Source organism: Electrona antarctica (genome assembly GCF_951216825.1).
Source record: "Electrona antarctica genome assembly, chromosome: 3".
Classification (NCBI taxonomy): Eukaryota; Metazoa; Chordata; class Actinopteri; order Myctophiformes; family Myctophidae; genus Electrona; species Electrona antarctica.
Genome location: NC_136808.1, coordinates 26,262,735 through 26,282,143, shown reverse-complemented (window position 1 = coordinate 26,282,143; position 19,409 = coordinate 26,262,735). Strand labels below are relative to the sequence as shown.

The window sequence follows — 19,409 nt, the reverse complement described above, 5'->3', positions numbered from 1 at the left end:
CAATTTTTAGCCATCATCAGTCTCTCCCTCTCCACCACACACACACACACATCTAGTTTTATTTGGCTCACACAATGAATGTATTCAATATGATATGTCTACAACTATTACTCATGATGTGCTGTCTACGGAATAGCAGAGGTGAGTTTTTGTCACTGATGAACAGCGGGTAAAAAGGGAAAGTGTTTATTGATAGCTAGTATAATATAGCTCCCCGGGTGAGCTAATCGGATCTAGGAGGAATATATCCCAAGCAGTGTTGTGGTCGGTCGGTGGTGACTGACTGACTGGGGGAGAATGCAACTGCTATTGCTAACAACACCAACCTTATCTGCACCGCTTCTCCACTATACAGACATCCTATGAAAGAGAAGATTGGCTAAATAAATACACAAACACACAAGTCATTTTCAGGCAGCCCTCCTTCCATGGGGGTTAGTTTGATAGCAGCCCTGAATTCAAGCTGTTTTGACTAGCTATAGACAGTTTGCGTTGCGATGAACAATGTATGGGTCTTCAGTATAACGCCAGGAACCCTAACCGTCACCACCAGCCGTTACATCTGGGCTAAAACCTGGCCGAATTCTGCCATTCTCTCACGCGTCGCTTAATTTGCTTTGTTGTTGTAGCCGTTATCATCATCTGCATGAATCAGAGATTGTAAAACTAAACTAAAACGACATTATAATGTCGTTCATTATTTATTCCTGTAAATTGGCTAGCTGGATGGATGTGGTGGGTGGGCTGTGGTGCTGCTGCTGCATTTAAACAGTTGTTGTCAGTCAGCCTTTTCCCATAGACATATATAAGTGTAAGTCGAATGTATACTGTAGCCTACCATTCCCCTGTCATAATGGTACTGTAGTCTGTACAGAAACAAAAGTTTAGCAGACGCCCTCTATACGGTTAGACTGTCTGACACAGTATTTGTTTACAGCAGGAACCTTGATTGACCGATAGCAGTGGTGTTACTGTGTTGTTGTTACTGACTGACTGACTGCATGGAAGGGAAGGGAAGGGTCCTCCTAGCTGCCAGAGGGCGAATGCCAAAAGCTGCATTAACATACTTTAACTTGTCTGTACACTTTACATACTTTTAGTTTTGAGTTCCTAATCATTTAAATTCATTGTGATGCTGTTAATACAGTCGGTTCATTTGGTTGTTTTTGTTTTTTTACGGGCAAGATACATTTTCCCATTCATTGACTTATAATTATACTATTCCATGTTTTTAAATGGTATCATCATAGTCAACATTTTGTGGAACCACAATACAGAGCCATAGCGTTCAGATTAAATGATATAGTTTAGTATTATGTTCTGCTCTTTTCCCACTTTCTATTTTGTTCAGTGATGACAGGGGTTCCTACTTCCTGCCCTGGTGATGGTTTTCTTGTTGTAATTGCAGGCTAGTACACACTTGACATAAGGTGTGGATTGACAAAACATGATCAGTAAATCCACCACTGCTGCACTGCATGTGTCGCGGAATCATGCAAAGGTTCTTCTATCATCAACAATGTTTTATTCCTGATACCTTTTCATCTTGTGGAATCTTGGTTTTATGGGCGTGGTATGCAGATATAAGGTCATTCAGGAACACCTTATTTCAGAAACATATTGATCTTCAATATGAAGTCCTAACTGTTGGGATTAAAGCTGACTTTGTCAAGTCATGACACTCGGTGGTCATTGCACGGGGAAGTCACTGACATGGTTTACTGGACTATATTGAGCATTGGCCCTGTTTGTGCTTCCTGTATAGACAATAGAGCACTATGCTATCTGTTGACAACAAAATGCACACAAGAGCATGCCTTGCTAGCAGCATATTTGGGACTAATCGTGATGTAAATACATTTTCAATGTAATGGCCCTGGCTCCCGGGACCCAGGGGTGGTCGTTTAGATTGGTCACATGGACATTTTATGAGTCCCGCTTCAACGACGTTAGGAGTCATATTTTGTCTTTTTTTATTATTTATTTTACAAATTGTAGCATTTAACTCTAATCTAGTATGGTTATACAATGGTTATATTCATGTATAAAATGTATCTGAAAGAAATTTCAAGTCTTCTAAAGAGTTATGCAAACAGCAATGCAAACATAAAGTGAATTAAATAGCATTACAGTACAGTGATAGGTGGAGGAACATTATCGATGCCTTATGCCCCATTGGGGGCGAAGAGCATAAATAAGTAAGTACAGTACAGTGCTGAGTACAGTAGTGTGTCCATGGGTCCCCCAGAAAGGTCCACGGAGGGGTCCATTATCAATAATATGCGTTTTGGGATGCAAAATGCACCCTATTAGCATCACTGGACTATACAGTAAATTATAATCTTTTATCTGCATTTTTACATTTGGTCTTCACAGGGTAACTGGAAGATATATTTTATATGTTTAAGATACGTTTTGTTTAATTTTACAGTTTTGTGTAGTTATGACTGAACACAATCGTTCCTTTTTGCCATCTCTTCATAAACAAAACAACTGCTATTGCCCGTTTAACTACCTACACTGGGTAAGCTGCAATTAACCTTCAGAACAGAGTCATTGTATTCTAGTGTCATGATAGGCTGACGACAGTAGGCCATTTCTCTTCTTGCAGTAAAGTGCGTTGCTCTATGAATTCAGAGTGACAGGGCCATCCTTTTTTCATACGGGGCATTTTTATGCTTTATTAGCTGAGTGTATGGATAGGAAACCAAGGGCACCGTGAGTGACAGGCAGAGTCTAACTCGGGTCCTCCTTGCGCTCATAAGGAGCACACGGTCTGTGCCCTTTTTCCTCTAACCTACATTTCCATCATGGTGATATACAGTTGGGTACCACCGATATTGTCCCTTATCATTTAGGCCTGACCTCAAAATTTAAAAAAATCCTTCTAAATCCTTTTCACGATTTTTCAAAAATAGCAGATCTACAAGCTCGTAGCGCGCCACTCGGTGGCGCGCTATGAGCTTGTAGATCTGCTATTTTTCAATAGCTAAATTATAACAATGTTTAAAACACCAAAAGGGTTTCCCACCCAAAATGGGTTAACTGTCCTTTTGCGCAGATCACGCAAACCTCAGCAAAAAGAAAAGGACAATATCGATGGCCTCCAACTGTATGCAGGCTGAACTTTCATGTCTGCGATTACAGGAAGTAGGTGATATAGCATCATGTGCATTGCATTGTGTTGAAACACAAGTAAACACATATTCTCACTTGAGGCGGATGCTGTACTCGCTATGGACTAGACTGCAGTGCACGTAGACTTTGTGCCAGGGCGGTGGGACTTAGCAGTGTTTGAATTGGGTTGTTAGAGCAGGTTGGTGGCATTAGGGTTCCCCCCCCCCAATGGGCATCATAAAGTCTGTCAACAGGCCTAAGCCTGAAATGATTTAGACTATTATAGAGTCACAAATATTCCATAAAAGGTGCTGCGATGAACATTTGTGTATTTTTGATTGCCTTATTAATATTATTATATATACTTTACTGTATATGTATATTATATGTAAGATATATGTATGGCTGAGTGGTCATTGTTTATGGATAAATCACTGACAGGCTGATTCCATATACAGTAAGTGTCGTGCTGGCCGGCGTCTGTCCAGCTGCAGCACTGTCGGAAAACAAGGAAGTGAGTTGATCAAATAGAATCCATGTTTGGGTACTGCTGCTTCGTCTATTTCTCGCTCAAATGTTTTCAAAAACATTTTTGAGAGCAATGTTTAGCTGTAAATGACTGTGTGTGTTTGTTTACATGGCTGTCATGTTGGAAACGGCAGTAAATCAAGCGGGGCGCAGCAGGTGCTCCGAGGGTTTGATTACTTAGGCGTCGGTCTGTTATAGAGTGGAGCGGTCTGTTATCAAGAAATAACACATCGCTGAATTCTGTGATTGACCAATCAGAATCAAGCATTCAACCAAGCCATGTAATAATATAATGTATTATTAGCTTTTGAAGTGGACTAACAGCCACTAGCTCGTAACTCATGTTTAATGGTTTGGTTGCCTTTGTCTTTGGTATTACGGAAATCCAGCAAGGTCTCAGGAATGTTGAATAATACTTAAGTCGAACAACATTTATTTTGTGTGACTGTGAAGCACACCTCTTATTTCATTTAAAAATGCCAGAGCTAGGAGGAGTTATATATCCACTTCCATTATATAATATTGGTGTCGAATTACTTCAATATACCGGTAATGACATTTGTGCGAGTCAGTTCAAATTGCTATAACCACAGAAAAGCAAATATAAATTTAACACACCACAGGTAATTATTTCATTCTAAAACTTGCGGCTAAAACGTCCGTTTATCTTAGAATGAGAAATGAAGGAATTCCAAAATTGGCAAACAAATAGGATCTATTTTTGCATCGCCACATTTCTTTGGTATAGACCAGTGGTTTTCAACCCTTCTCACATCAAGGCCCGTCATTTAGTCTGCATTGTTTGAGCCGTGGACCACCATGTGATGAGATTTAGCCTCTCACACCCAAAACTAAAGTATTGTTCTGTTTTCGTTGCGTAAGATCTTGTATAGTATAACAATCCATGCTTTTGGCAAACATTGATCAAAATAAGAATTCTTTACATTCTCTGATTGTGTAGAATTCTTGTAAATGAAGTAGTGCAGATGTTTAACAATAATGTTACAACTCTCGAGAGCGTATGCCTGACGAAAGTCAATAGACTTTCCAATAAATCTATTGATAGCTTCCAATAAATCTATTGATTGTGCACAGAGACGAGCCTCCCTTTTATTCTTTAAACTCTTGAGAGCGTAAAATGAAACCAAATGTACCCTTTCATTTTACGCTCTCAAGAGTTGAAGAATAAAGATCTGGTCCATTTGGTTACCAACTCCATCATTTAGCCGGACCACTGGTTGAAAACCACTTGTATATAGACAGATGAATCGTCTTCCACTGCCACTTCTACTCCGTCCCCAGCCTAACTACAACAGCAGCGCATTATGGAATCAATTGGATCAATCCCATTTTGTCGTCGCCGTTAGCAGGGAGTTTTGTTTGGAGGATAATACTCTGTCAGGCGGCCTGACACCTGCTGCTCTCACAGCTAACGATGTCAGTGTTCCACTACGTCCGTCAATGATGCACAATATGGAGGAGTGGCATTTTTCTTCCTTCTTTTTCCTCCGAGCAGTGTGACCTAACATACAGTAACAAGCTAGCTTTGCAACCCATTGCCATGCATTGCACATTGCATGTTAATGTGAGGTTGAGATGAGTCATGTCCTGTCAGTGGCACACCCGTTTCCTCTGTTCTTGTCCATGATTCCTTCCATGTCAACCTTGATGTCGGGCAGGAACCTCCGTATCTCATTTTATGTTTTGTTTTTTGAGTGGTGCAACCACTCCTATAAGACAGCTATGTGTGTCCCTGGCTGGCCAGCTGTGTCCCTGGCTGTGTCCCTGTGTCCCTGCAGGGTCCGAGCACGGACCCCCCCTGGTCGTGTTCCGGGGACCCCCACACAGTAACTGTCATTTCTCAACCGTTTGGGACGCGGGCCGGCTCACCGGAACCGGGCCGGCACCCTGGGCGCATTCCTGTGTGTATGGAAGTTCTGCGGACCCCCACACGGAGTTGCACCACTCACTTCACACGGGTGTGATTTCCCCCCCCCCCCCCCCCCCCCCCTCCCCTTTTTGATTGGCTGAGCCATGACGTTGAGGATAAAAAGTGAGGAGGACTGTACAGAAGTTTTAGGACGCCTAAAGTGATTGGCTGGATTGGAATTGAGGATAAAAAGTGAGGACGGAAAAGTGAGGACGCCAAAAGTGATTGGCCGGAATGTGATCACGTATGATGATGATAAGAGCGCCGGTCACTTCACACACACGGGTGTGAAGTGTGTGTGTGTGATTGTTTTTCTTCCTGACCCGAAATGAAAGCCCTGCTTGTCCCTGAGTGTCTCCGTGCAAAAGGAGTGAACATTGCCAATCTAGGTTGTAGATCTGCAAACTCACTATATTGACGACATTATGTTTGAGAGTATGAGAGAGACCTCATGTCAACACATCCCCTGTAGGATGTCTGGCTTGTAGAAAGTATTTTGCTTTTCACAGACGGCTCCAGAAATAAACATGATTAATTCCAGTCTCTCGGAAATTGAGTCCTTTTACCACAAAAGATGTGTTCATAGTATGAAAAGTAATTATCAGTGTAGTAGGCCATGTACAGAGCAAGGGTGTACAAATGTCTCTTTCGTGGAGAATTTCCTATTTTACGTATAGATGTAAATAGTTATTTCATTACTGATTAAATGATTGCTTGTTGTTCACGAATAGCCTAATTATCTTTTTAATGTGAAACATGGGGCCATGCTTTGGGAGGTGGAAGGAACAAAATGGAACAATACAGTCAAATCGACTCATTTCGATTAGGAAATTGAGCCCGGCGCACTCGACAGAGTCCTTTTAACCACTTAAACCCCATTAGGGTTGGGCGGAGTCCCTCAGGGCTCTATACTAGTGTATTCCTGTTATTGTTGGGAAATACTAAATAAATAAATAAAAGCCTTTGCTGAAAATAGCCCGATCGACAAGCTCACAGCGTTGTGAGCTTGTCGATCTGCTATCGGCCTTGAAAGGGTGTGTTAACCCATTCTGGACGGGGAACCCCTTTTGGTGTTTCAAGCATTGTTATACTTAGCTATTGAAAAATAGCAGATCTACAAGCTCCGCGCTACGAGCTTGTAGGTCTGCTATTTTTGAAAGATCGTGAAAATGTAGCGCAAATCATTGAATATATATTATTTCAGAGCGAACGTTTTTAACTAAAATCTTTGCTTCTGGGAGGGGTCCCTGGAACAACATATTTTCAGATGGGGGTCGGCGGCCAATTACATATAGTTTTGAGGGTCCTTGACATGAACATGTTTGAGAACCACTGGCAGAGAAACATTGGTTTTTCAGAAAACTGTCAGGATTTATTAGAATCTGTTCTTATGTCTCAATGGGTTAAGTGGTTGAAACAAATCTAAGCCTCACCGGGGCCCAACACAATCTACTCAGCCTTCATCAGAGTCAGCAAATCAACTCGTTTGCCAGGCAGCAACCCCTTGGTTATCCTGTGGATGCCTGGCTGTGTGTGAGCCTGTGATTTGTTTTTACAGCATTTCCAATTCAAACAGACAGATCGAAACTCAACCACATGAATTGACTTAGTTGGTTATTTTTTCAGGTGGCGGATCATGGATCTATGCAGTGTTGATACTATGACGAAAAATGTTCGTCGACTACCTTTTTTTTCACTGACTGAAACGAAATGGAAACTAATCTATGATGACTAAAACTACATATATTGACAATTTGTCAATTTCGTCAACTAATAAAAAACTAGACTAAAATGTTAGGCAGGGACTAGTAGACAAGTCATTTTACTCTTGGATGCATGCTGAAAATAGCCGATCTACTGTGGCGCGTTGTGAGCTTGTAGATCGGCTATTTTCAGCAAGTGTTAAATCGGGTATCGAGGCCCGCCAAAATTCATTTTCGACTAAAACTAGACTAGTAACACTAAAACATTCCAGGAGTCAGGGGACTAAAAAATTTGATTAAAACTAAAAAAAAAGACTATCTATGACTAAAACTAAAAATCAAACTTTGCTGTAACAACACTGGAGCTATGCGCCGTGTTGTGAGCTTGTAGATCTGCCATTTTCACTAGTTTGGGTTCCGGGCATTGATTGATTGATTGATGAATTTATTAACAGATTGGTGAATTACAGTACATTTCAAGCAAACATCTAATCTCTCTTTCGGGTCACGGCCTAAAAGTTTTAGGAACCTCAGCTATAGACATTAGACAGTGCTTGTGAATCCACCAGACATGTTTTAAGATGCATTCCAGAAGTACCGTGCCGTGCAAAGCGTGCTCCACAAAAAAAAAACTATGTAGTATCCTGATCTAATTTTTCCACCTGCCGCTCGCAGAAAGAAGCCAAAATAGACGGTGAACACATTTGTCATTTTGACATCATCCACCGACCGGTCATTAAGCTTTAAAAACTCTCATCGCACATCCAAATGTTTCCAGGCCCAGTCATTTATAGACCCATTCTGTACTACTGCTCAGACAGGCACTGTATGCATGTGCTATATCTGCGTGTGCAACCCATTCTGTACGGGAAGGGAACCCCTTTAGGTGTTTTAAGCATTATGTTATACTTTAGCTATTGGAAAAATAGCAGATCTACAAGCTCATAGCGCGGCACCGAGTGCCGCGCTACGAGCTTGTAGGGGGGGGGGCCTGGAACGGCGGCCAATTACATATAATTCCTCTGGGGCTCCTTGACATGAAATAGGTTGAGAACCAGTGACCACTGAAAAAAAAAAACATGGGTTTTTCAGAACTTTTTAAGACATTTGTAGAATCTGGTCTCAGGTCTAAATCACCCTGGGCAAGACCTAAGCTGAAAAGACTATCATCGGAAGTTGCGGGATTTTAGCGGAAGTATCTCCCAAGGAAATTACGTTGATGCTTTACAAATCAGTTTACATTCTCCGCGAATGAAACAAGTGTTGTGATTGGTCGGGAAAATATCGTATCCGGGGGAAATACATCTGATGGATGTTCCGGAGGATACGTCCGCCGATAGCTTCTTTGCCTTACGTTGTGACCAGGCTCTTCTTTTCGCAGAAAAGTAAGCCTGGGACCGAGGCTAGGTCTAAATGAGTTAAGGGAGTTGTATGCGGTTCTAAATGTATAGCCTAACTACTTAATGCTCTGTGCTCATGATGATGGCTCCCTATTCCAGGGTCTCACTGGGGTCACAATCCTCAAATAACCCTCTCTGTTTCCTTCCTTCTTTCTTTCCTTCCTTCCTTCTCCCCCCCCTTCTTCCAGTGGATAATAATTGGCCAGATGCCATATACAAGTAGTACACACACACACACACACACACACACACACACACACACACACACACACACACACACACACACACACACACACACACACACACACACACACACACACTTTATTTTATTTGTACGAGAAGGGTCATTAAATTAAATGCCACATTTCTTTATGTGCGATCCGATAATGACTGCAATCATTCACTGACCCGTGTTGGCCAGCTCGTTGTGTGCCATTAGATTAGACCCTTCTTGCAAATGGACTCTAGGATCTAGTTTAGGCAGTAAAGGGTATAAGGCTACAAAGCAAGAAACAGGAGAACCTTTTTTTTACAGAGCCAAGATACAGATGATACGATAGACGGTAGACTAACTGGTGCTGCCCGGTACAAACGCAGCCTTCACTGAGCGGGGGGGAGTGTGAGTGTGTGTGTGTGGGGGGGGTGGTGGGGGGGGGGTGGTGTCTTCCTTGTGGCACTCACTGTACTGCTCGACAGCAGTCATTCAGGAAAAGGGTGACTGTCTAGTTTCCCAGATTTGTTCCAGAGAGGTACTGGAGCAGCGTTGCATGCTGTTGGTTCCATGATGTAGGCCAGTGGTTCCCAACCTGTGGGTCGGCCGGGGACCCCAAATGATTCTGGCGGGTACCCAGATTATTTGCGAAAACATTGTTTTTTGCGTGCACTCAACAGTAACCAAACCAACAGATAGATCTGCACATTTCTAAAGTTCTAACAATTGAATTACTTTTTATAACTTTTTAAAACCAAATTGGGTGAATTGTCAAATGTTACTGGGATGTAAGAAAGGCACAGTCTATCTGAATTATAATCTCACAGCGCTTCGCTGTGCGTAGTTTGTAGTTTGGCTTTCACTTTCACAATATATATCTGGAACTGAGTCAAACTAAATGTAATGCTTGTCAGGGTGGTTTCACATATGATTATTTTGGGAGGTCGTGGTCTGAAACAGTATGGTAAACCTTGATGTAGGGCCTAGCTGTCCTGAAGAAGATGAGACACATGAAACCTAATGTGTATTACAGTACATGGTAGGGGTGGGCGATGTGGTGGAGTGGGTATGGCGACACGTTTCCCGGACTGCGGCCCGGGACCACAATATATATATCGTGGTCCCGGGCCACGTATATATGTGTGTGTGTATATATATATATCGATATCGAAAAAAATATCGTCATACTCTATTTTTTTTTCCATATCGCCCACCTCTAGTACATTCCAATTTATTTCTGTGTTAGCCGATACCGATACTGATACACACACACACACACACACACACACACACACACACACACACACACACACACACACACACACACACACACACACACACACACACACACACACACACACACACACACACACACACACACACACACACACACACACCCCCCCCCCCCCCCCAGCACCAGCACCAGCCCCCCCTGCTGTGGAAAACATTGCATTTCCGCCGGAAAAGAAAAGTGTGACTTCTGTTTCAATTGTTTCAGAAAACAATGTTTGAGGCTTGTGAAAGTTGTGACTGTGTGTGGAAGGAAATTTTTAACAGTTCATTAACGCACTTGAAACCACCATCTGTTAGTAGTAGTGTGTGTGTGTTGCACGCATGCACGTGCACACATGTGTTTACAAAAATACATCAAATGGGAAGATAAGACATTGTAAATTAAGCTGTGATTGCGTCTTTCTGTAGCCTAGAATGTTGTTCAGAAGACCTGTTTTGTATCAACTGTTGTTATTATGGAGGGGAGAATAAAGTCATTGATTCTAACTGCCCTCAATGAAACGTGTGAATTCCCAAAAGCAAGCAAAAAACATCACAGAAGTCTAAATTATGTCACTATCATGTTTGTTGTAGGGCATTCACTTCTAGTCATTTTTAATAGTTGACTAGTTACCTAGTTTACTAGTCGAATAGTTGTTTAACTACCTATTATGTAAAAAAAAAAAAGTACATTTAAAAAATGTGTACATTGGTGACTATAACTAACTATAATCTACCTGATCTTGAGGCCTACAAAAAAAAATATTATCAACTACCGTAGTCAACTAGTACCAACAAGGTCGACTAGTGGATTTACTAGTCGACTAGTTGCTTAATGCCCTAGTTTGTTTTATTTATTTATAGTAGATGTGCGCTATACCGTATATTTCTGTAATAGCAGACCCTTTCGCTTATTAGGCAACCAGCTGTGTGTTAACGGGAAGTGCCTCAACTTGGTTGGACACACTGTCGTGTCATTGCATGTCAGTGAACTGAACTCACCGACCATATTAGTGTTGGTTTGGGCAACTGAAATGTCATTGCATGCCAGTGTTGATTTCGTCGACTAAAACTAAGACGAAAAATGTTTGTCGACTACCTTTTTCCACTGACAAACTATTGGAAACTAAATGGAAAACTAAGCTATGAATGATGACTAAAACTAAGACTAAATATACTGACAATTTTGTCAACAAATAAAAACTAGACAAATAGGGTTCTAGTGGACAAGAGATCCAGTACAAGTCATTTTTCACTTGGTTGCATGCTGAAAATAGCAGATCTACAAGCTCACAATGCGTCGCAGCGTGACACGTTGTGAGCTTGTAGATCGGCTATTCTTTCATATATTCTTTCACAGTGAACGTTTTTGCTTCTGGGGGATCTCCTGGAACAACATATTTTGAGATGGGATGGGGGGGGGGGGGGGGGGATACAGATAATTCTGGGGGTCCTTGACATGAAAGAGGTTGAGCACCACTGACATAGAAACAGAGGTTTTGATTTCGAACACATTTTGTAGAATGTGTAAATGGGCTAGAGTCTAGACCGCCACTGTGACTGTTGGAGGAGAACTAGCAGAATATGTGCTCCTTCCACTCATGCTGAGGCATGTTGTACGAACGGCCTGTTTGGTAGAGGTGTGACCACACTGTGTGTGTGTGTGTGTGTGTGTGTGTGTGTGTGTGTGTGTGTGTGTGTGTGTGTGTGTGTGTGTGTGTGTGTGTGTGTGTGTGTGTGTGTGTGTGTGTGTGTGTGTGTGTGTGTGTGTGTGTGTGTGTGTGTGTGTGTGTGTGTGTGTGTGTGTGTGTGTGCTCTAAAACATTAGATTGTGTAGTTCAAGGAAAATAAATGTATATAATAAATCTCACTCAGGTAGTTCTTTAGGCAGTAGAATATGTAATGTATGCTTCTATTAAAAATACAAATAAACACTTGAAAATGCACATTTTCCCACACAACAAGGTGACATACCAGGCATAACTATGCTTAAGCACTTAAACCCCATATTATGGATGAGCGGAGTCCCTCACTAGGGCTCCTTTTCTGTTTCCTATTATTGTGGGAAAAGCTTGTCGCTGTGAGCTTGTCGATCTGTTATTTTCTGCGCAAGTCTTCCTCACAATAAGGATGCTGGTCGTGTTGAATACTGTAGAGCAGGGGTTTTACTGTAATACTGTAGAGCAGGGGTTTTACTGTAATACTGTAGAGCAGGGGTTTTACTGTAATACTGTAGAGCAGGGGTTTTACTGTAATACTGTAGAGCAGGGGTTTATACTGTAATACTGTAGAGCAGGGGTTTTACTGTAATACTGTAGAGCAGGGGTTTTCAACCCGTGTTGAATACTGTAGAGCAGGGGTTTTACTGTAATACTGTAGAGCAGGGGTTTACTGTAATACTGTAGAGCAGGGGTTTTACTGTAATACTGTAGAGCAGGGGTTTACTGTAATACTGTAGAGCAGGGGTTTTACTGTAATACTGTAGAGCAGGGGTTTTACTGTAATACTGTAGAGCAGGGGTTTTACTGTAATACTGTAGAGCAGGGGTTTATACTGTAGAGCAGGGGTTTTACTGTAATACTGTAGAGCAGGGGTTTATACTGTAGAGCAGGGGTTTATACTGTAGAGCAGGGGTTTATACTGTAATACTGTAGAGCAGGGGTTTTACTGTAATACTGTAGAGCAGGGGTTTATACTGTAGAGCAGGGGTTTATACTGTAGAGCAGGGGTTTATACTGTAATACTGTAGAGCAGGGGTTTTACTGTAATACTGTAGAGCAGGGGTTTTACTGTAATACTGTAGAGCAGGGGTTTATACTGTAATACTGTAGAGCAGGGGTTTTACTGTAATACTGTAGAGCAGGGGTTTATACTGTAATACTGTAGAGCAGGGGTTTTACTGTAATACTGTAGAGCAGGGGTTTATACTGTAATACTGTAGAGCAGGGGTTTTACTGTAATACTGTAGAGCAGGGGTTTTCAACCCGTGTTGAATACTGTAGAGCAGGGGTTTTACTGTAATACTGTAGAGCAGGGGTTTATACTGTAAAACTGTAGAGCAGGGGTTTTACTGTAATACTGTAGAGCAGGGGTTTATACTGTAATACTGTAGAGCAGGGGTTTATACTGTAGAGCAGGGGTTTATACTGTAGAGCAGGGGTTTATACTGTAGAGCAGGGGTTTATACTGTAGAGCAGGGGTTTTACTGTAATACTGTAGAGCAGGGGTTTTACTGTAATACTGTAGAGCAGGGGTTTATACTGTAATACTGTAGAGCAGGGGTTTTACTGTAATACTGTAGAGCAGGGGTTTATACTGTAATACTGTAGAGCAGGGGTTTATACTGTAATACTGTAGAGCAGGGGTTTATACTGTAGAGCAGGGGTTTATACTGTAGAGCAGGGGTTTATACTGTAGAGCAGGGGTTTATACTGTAGAGCAGGGGTTTATACTGTAGAGCAGGGGTTTTTCAACCCGTCTCATATCGAGGTGCATTAATTATTCAGTATTTGAGTTACGGACCACCATTTGATGACATTTAGCCTCTCAGACCTCTCATATATATATATATATATATATATACACACACACACACACACACACACGTCTATCTATCTATCTATCTATCTATCTATCTATCTATCTATCTATCTATCTATCTATCTATCTATCTATCTATCTATCTACCTATCTATCTCTATTAGAAAAAGAGAAAATAACCCGCACACCCATCTGCTCCAAAAGTTATACTTTATTGACGACGCTTCGAGCCAAGTCTCTTCATCTGGTCAAACTCGAGATGTGAGTGATGGAGTTTGACCAGATGAAGAGCCTTGGCTCGAAGCGTCGTCAATAAAGTATAACTTTTGGAGCAAATGAGTGTGCGGGTTCTTTTCTCTTTTTTCCTGATGCTACATTTGAACCCAGTGATGTGCGTATTCTATTCGTTTTTGTTATGCTATCATTATCCTGACTCCAACAGCTTGGTTCACACGTTCCCTCCTCCTACCTTGATCTGGTCTCTCTCAAGCAGAAACCATGAACCCGGAAGCAGCGTGACAAAACTCTTGATATCTCCATAATAATTCGGAGCTGTAGTCTTGTTAGATTGTGAACAGCTGTCTGAACATTTCTTCGATGAGCTCAGCTGACCGTCACGAATGAATGTGGAAAAGGGCGATTTCCCCAAACCGACAGATGGAGAGTAAAGTGGAAGCACCTGTTGATGAATGATGAGCGTTGAGCGCTGCCAGAAGACAGCAGCTCCTATCTATCTATTCTCAGCAGCCTCCTTCTCTCATTTTGGTTTTTCTAATAATTCTTTATCCCACGATTTTGCAACCCATTTTTTTTTCACCCAGTGTCAATTATCTAATGTAATCCTGGGCGCTACACTTCCTCTGCCAACCTGGGGAGGGCAGCGGACTGACCTCATGCTTCCTTCTATGCATGAGGAGTCCAAGCTGCTTCTTTTCACCTGGCGGGGGAGAGTTTCCCTGGCCGGAAGAGTTTCCCCGGCCGGACGGACGTAGCGCGTGGAAGGAACACGTCGATCTCTCATTTTATTAACACAATATAAATAAGCAGAATAAAGGCCATGCAAAGGAAAACGAGTACAGGAACGCAATTAATACTATACGGTACGAACAATAGTGGTTGAAGTCCCGTCTAAATAAACAAATAAAGTAAAAGTAAGTCCTCTTGCTGGCCGTATTGATTTTGAGGGCACATTTTTATTTTAGTTTTAGTCATCGTCTCTTGAATAGTTTTCATTTAGTTTTAGTCACATTTTAGTCACCTGGAATGTTTTTGTGTTAGTCTAGTTTTAGTCGACTAAATGAGTGCAGGACTAAAGAGTCCTGCACGGGTCCAATTTTCGAAACCCGCACCCGCCCGGCCCGTCAATCATCAGTTCCGCAACCCGCCCGTTACCCGTGATTTATATAAAACTCGAAACCCGATCCGCCCCGCCCGTCAAAAAATTGGACCCGTTACCCGCCCCGTTACCCATTCGTATCACAGGCACCGATAGCTATCATTGACTTTATTTCATCCAACACCGCATGTGGTGTAGTGGTGGTGCTGGTGGTGGTGGTGGGCGGCGGCAGTGCGTTGCACACGGAACGGAAGACATGTAGTTGACTGAGGCTACTGCTGCTTATTATCACAACATAAAGTTATATCATGATTTCGACCTAAATGGCATATTGGCATAATATATCAACAAGGAGAGGATGATAAAAAAAAATAACACCCGTGTGAAGTAAGTGGTGCAACTCTGTGTGTGTGGGGGGGGGGGGGGGGGGGAGGTGGAAGTTCCTGACCCACAGGAACGCATCCAGGGTGCCGGCCTGATTCCGGCGAGCCGCCCCGTGTCCGAAACGGTTGAGAAATGACAGAGTTACCGTGTGTGGTCCCTCTACTGTACCCTCTACTACAGGGGTTTTCAACTGATTGTGAACCAGGGACCACCACCTTGACTAAGAATCAACCTGGGGACCACTGTTGTGTTGCAATGGGATATGAGCTAAGATTAGTGCTTTCGTAACACTTGCTATGGAATGCATCCCATGTCTATACTGTTTCTCAAACGATGGTCCACGGACTTAACTGATATACAGTACTGACACATGTGGCCCTATCTTGGGCGTGCCTTACCCTTTATCCCTAAACTTTTTTGCCATATTTTACTATCTTGAAAAATATTTAAAAATAGTTCAACTAGCCGATCTATGATCTTGTAGATCGGCTATTTGAACAATTATATATATATATATATATATATATATATATATATATATATATATATATATATATATATATATATAGTAAAAATATGTGCAAGATATAGCACATGATTCTATGGGCACATTTCCTAATAATGATGGCTCAATCAGGCAAGCTGGTACACTTACCCTTCTAACTGCCTTTTCTGTGGAATTTCTTAACCTCAGACTTCCCAGTAATTCTGATAACAGTGACGCACTTCCAAGGAACAGTGCACAAAATCTTAGTGCACTGTTCCGTGGAAGAAAATACAAAATCTTCACTCTGCTACATTACTAAATCCATGGTCAGGGACCACATGCAATACCTCCACGGACCACCAGTGGTCCACGGACCACCTGTTGAAAACCCCTGCTCTACTGTACTGTACTGTACTGTCACTGTACTATACTGGCACACCCGAAATCACCATATATACAGTTAATATGTGCGTGTGTGTTTGTGTGTGTGTTAGGTTACGCACAGGTGGTGAAAAACAACCATGCTGTTTTCGTGCTCAGACGCACCATATATACAGTTAATATGTGCGTGTGTGTTTGTGTGTGTGTTAGGTTACACACAGGTGGTGAAAAACAACCATGCTGGTTTCGTGCATCAGTTCCTTGGGCATGTGACGGATTTAACTTGTCTCCGCTGTTGAGGAAAACCCCAGCTCAGCTGCTGTTTATAACATTGTGCAGTGCGGGTCCGCTGATTAAAAAACGTCACTCACCCGTGTTTTGTTGCGTCCCACCCGCACCCGTTAACTTATAAAAGTATATTTTCTGCCCGTTCCCACCCATCAAACTCGGGTATCCGCTGGTATCCGACCTGGTGCAGGATCTACAGTTGATTTAGTCGACTAAAATGTGTTTTGGCGGGCCTTGATGCCGTCGTAATGGCTCATTTGACACGCTGCGACGCGTTGTGAGCTTGTAGATCAGCTATTTTCAGCATGCAACCAAGTGTAAAATGACTTGTGTTCTTTACTTATACTGTATCTGTTGTCCACTAGTCCCTTCCTAATGTTTTAGTGTAGTTTTTATTTGTTGAGGAAATTGTCAAAAATTTTAGTCATCATGGCTTAGTTTTTTATTCCGTTTTCGTCAGTGTAAAATGGTAGTCGACAAACATTTTTTTGTCATAGTTTTAGTCGACAAAATCAGCACTACTTGCTGGTGAATACAGTGGTTGACTGACAGCACGGATTGCCACAGAATCCCTTCTGTTCACCAAACACATGGAATCAAACAGGAGGCAGAGCAGAGCAGTGTTGTTTTTGTCGACTAAAACTAAGACGAAAAATGTTCGTCGACTACCTTTTTTCACTGACGAAAACTAAATGGAAACTAAATAAAAACTAAGCTAAGACTAAATATATTGACAATTTCGTCAAACAAATAAAAACTAGACTAAAATGTTAGGAAGGGACTAATGGACCAGATCTACAAGCAGATCGTGCTGCGACATGTTGTGAGCTTGTAGATCGGCTATATTCAGCAAAGGCCCGCCAAAATACATTGTAGTCGACTAAATCGTCCGTAGATTTAGTCGACTAACATCGCATGACACTTAGTCAACTAAAACTAGACTTAACACTAAAACATTCCAGGTGACTAAAAATATGACTAAAACTAAATGAAGTTTCAGACTACCAAAGACTAATGACTAAACTAAAATAGAAATGTGCTGCCAAAAACAACACTGTTGTACTGTCGCCTAAATAAAACATGCATTCCGTGCCACAACAGCAGTACAATCCTGTGCATTTTATAATTTATCGGCTTAGGCTTCTTACTCCAGTAGGTTGTTCACAACGGCCACGGTCTGCTGTGACCGTGTTTTTTGTTTTGTTATTGTTTAAAAAATAAAGACAAATCTTTTCATTTTCCATATTGGCACCGAATGCACTCCCCAGGCAGTACTTTGTGTGTGAACGCAGCCTAAGAGCTTTAACCCATTTTGGGCGGGACCCCCTTTTGGTGTTTTAAGCATTATGTTATACTTTAGCTATTGAAAAATAGCCGATCTACAAGCTCGTAGCGTGGCACCCAGTGCCGCGCTACGAGCTTGTAGGTCTGCTATTCTTTTATAGAGGGACAGACAGTAGGCTGACAGGAAATGGGGGAGAGAGATGGGGAGGTGACATGCAGTAAAGGCCGTCGGGATCGGGAGTCGAACCCGCAGCACACTGCCAGACTCGGACTACCGGCCAAGGTGCCTGGACCGCCCAGGCCCAGAGAGAACGTATTTAACTCAAACCTCCAGAAGGAGCGAGGTGAATTTAAATCACGCTCCAAATCTGTGCTTCTGGGGAGGTCCCTGGAACAAAATATTTTCAGATTGGGGTCCGTGGCCAATTACATAGAATTCTGGGCTCCTTGACATGAAATGGTTTGAGAACAACTGTGTTCTCGTATGTGTCTGAACTAGACACATACGTTTTTCTGAAAACTATCATGATTTAGAAGACATTTGTAGAATCTGGTATCAGGTCGAAATGGGTTATTAAAAACAAAGAAACAGCTGTGTGCTTTTGCGGGTCTGGTAAGCTTTAAAACAAATAATAATTAAATATCAAATACAAAACAAAAAAAAACTGTTCAACAATAATAATAATACAATATTAATGCCTCAGATTTATGTAGCGCTTTTCTAAGTACCCAAAGTCGCTGCCCAAATCTTTTTAAAACCAGCATTATTTACTCAAATGTTGCTTCCCCATCTAAAATATTTTTTAGATGGGGAATCGGCCGTCAAATTCATAATAATGTTGGTGGTCCTTAGTTGACATGCATGACAAGGTTTGAGAACCACTGATTTCAGTAAATGGAAAACTTAGTTTAGAAGACATTTCGTAGAATCGGACTCAGCCTTTCAGGTCTTAATGGATTTACTGCTTTTGCTCGTGGGGAGTCTGGGGACCCCCTGGGACCTCCCCAAGGACCCCTGGGGGTCCCCGGACCCCACTTTGAGAAACCAATGCACTACTGAAGCATAACAGATGCCTGATAAGGATAACCGGAGCACTTATGTTCACTTTTATTCATCGTTGATATAGACTATATATTTATATAACATACAGTACCTTCACTGTATGTTATCCATATAGTCCGCTGGTGGCTGGCTGTCACTGTCTTATATCTCGTATTCACGTTGATGGTGGCCATATAGGCTACATATTTGTATATTCATTGGCAATAGGGTCTATCTATCTATCTATCTATCTATCTATCTATCTATCTATCTATCTATCTATCTATCTATCTATCTATCTATCTATCTATCTATCTATCTATCATATGAATATATCCCATATCCATAGTAGTGAGATATGTCATTGGAAATGTACTCATTTTAATTCAATTATATTATTGAAACGAATTACCATAATTACATCAGTTATAAGCCTTTTATGTAACTGTACAAATGTTAATGCCCATATTTAATTTAAAATATTTAATTTCGCTAGTGAAAAAAAT

At 41.7% G+C, this 19,409-nt stretch overlaps 1 protein-coding gene across 1 annotated transcript in view; it reads left to right on the top strand.

The window, feature by feature from the left end:
* The window catches only part of LOC306920810 (disintegrin and metalloproteinase domain-containing protein 10-like), a 132,498-nt gene continuing 113,089 nt past the window's right edge, over positions 1-19,409 (top strand). The window contains 1 exon segment of the mRNA XM_079497722.1: positions 1-141. Within this exon segment, the coding sequence (XP_079353848.1) occupies positions 75-141 (67 nt within the window). The 5' untranslated portion in view covers positions 1-74.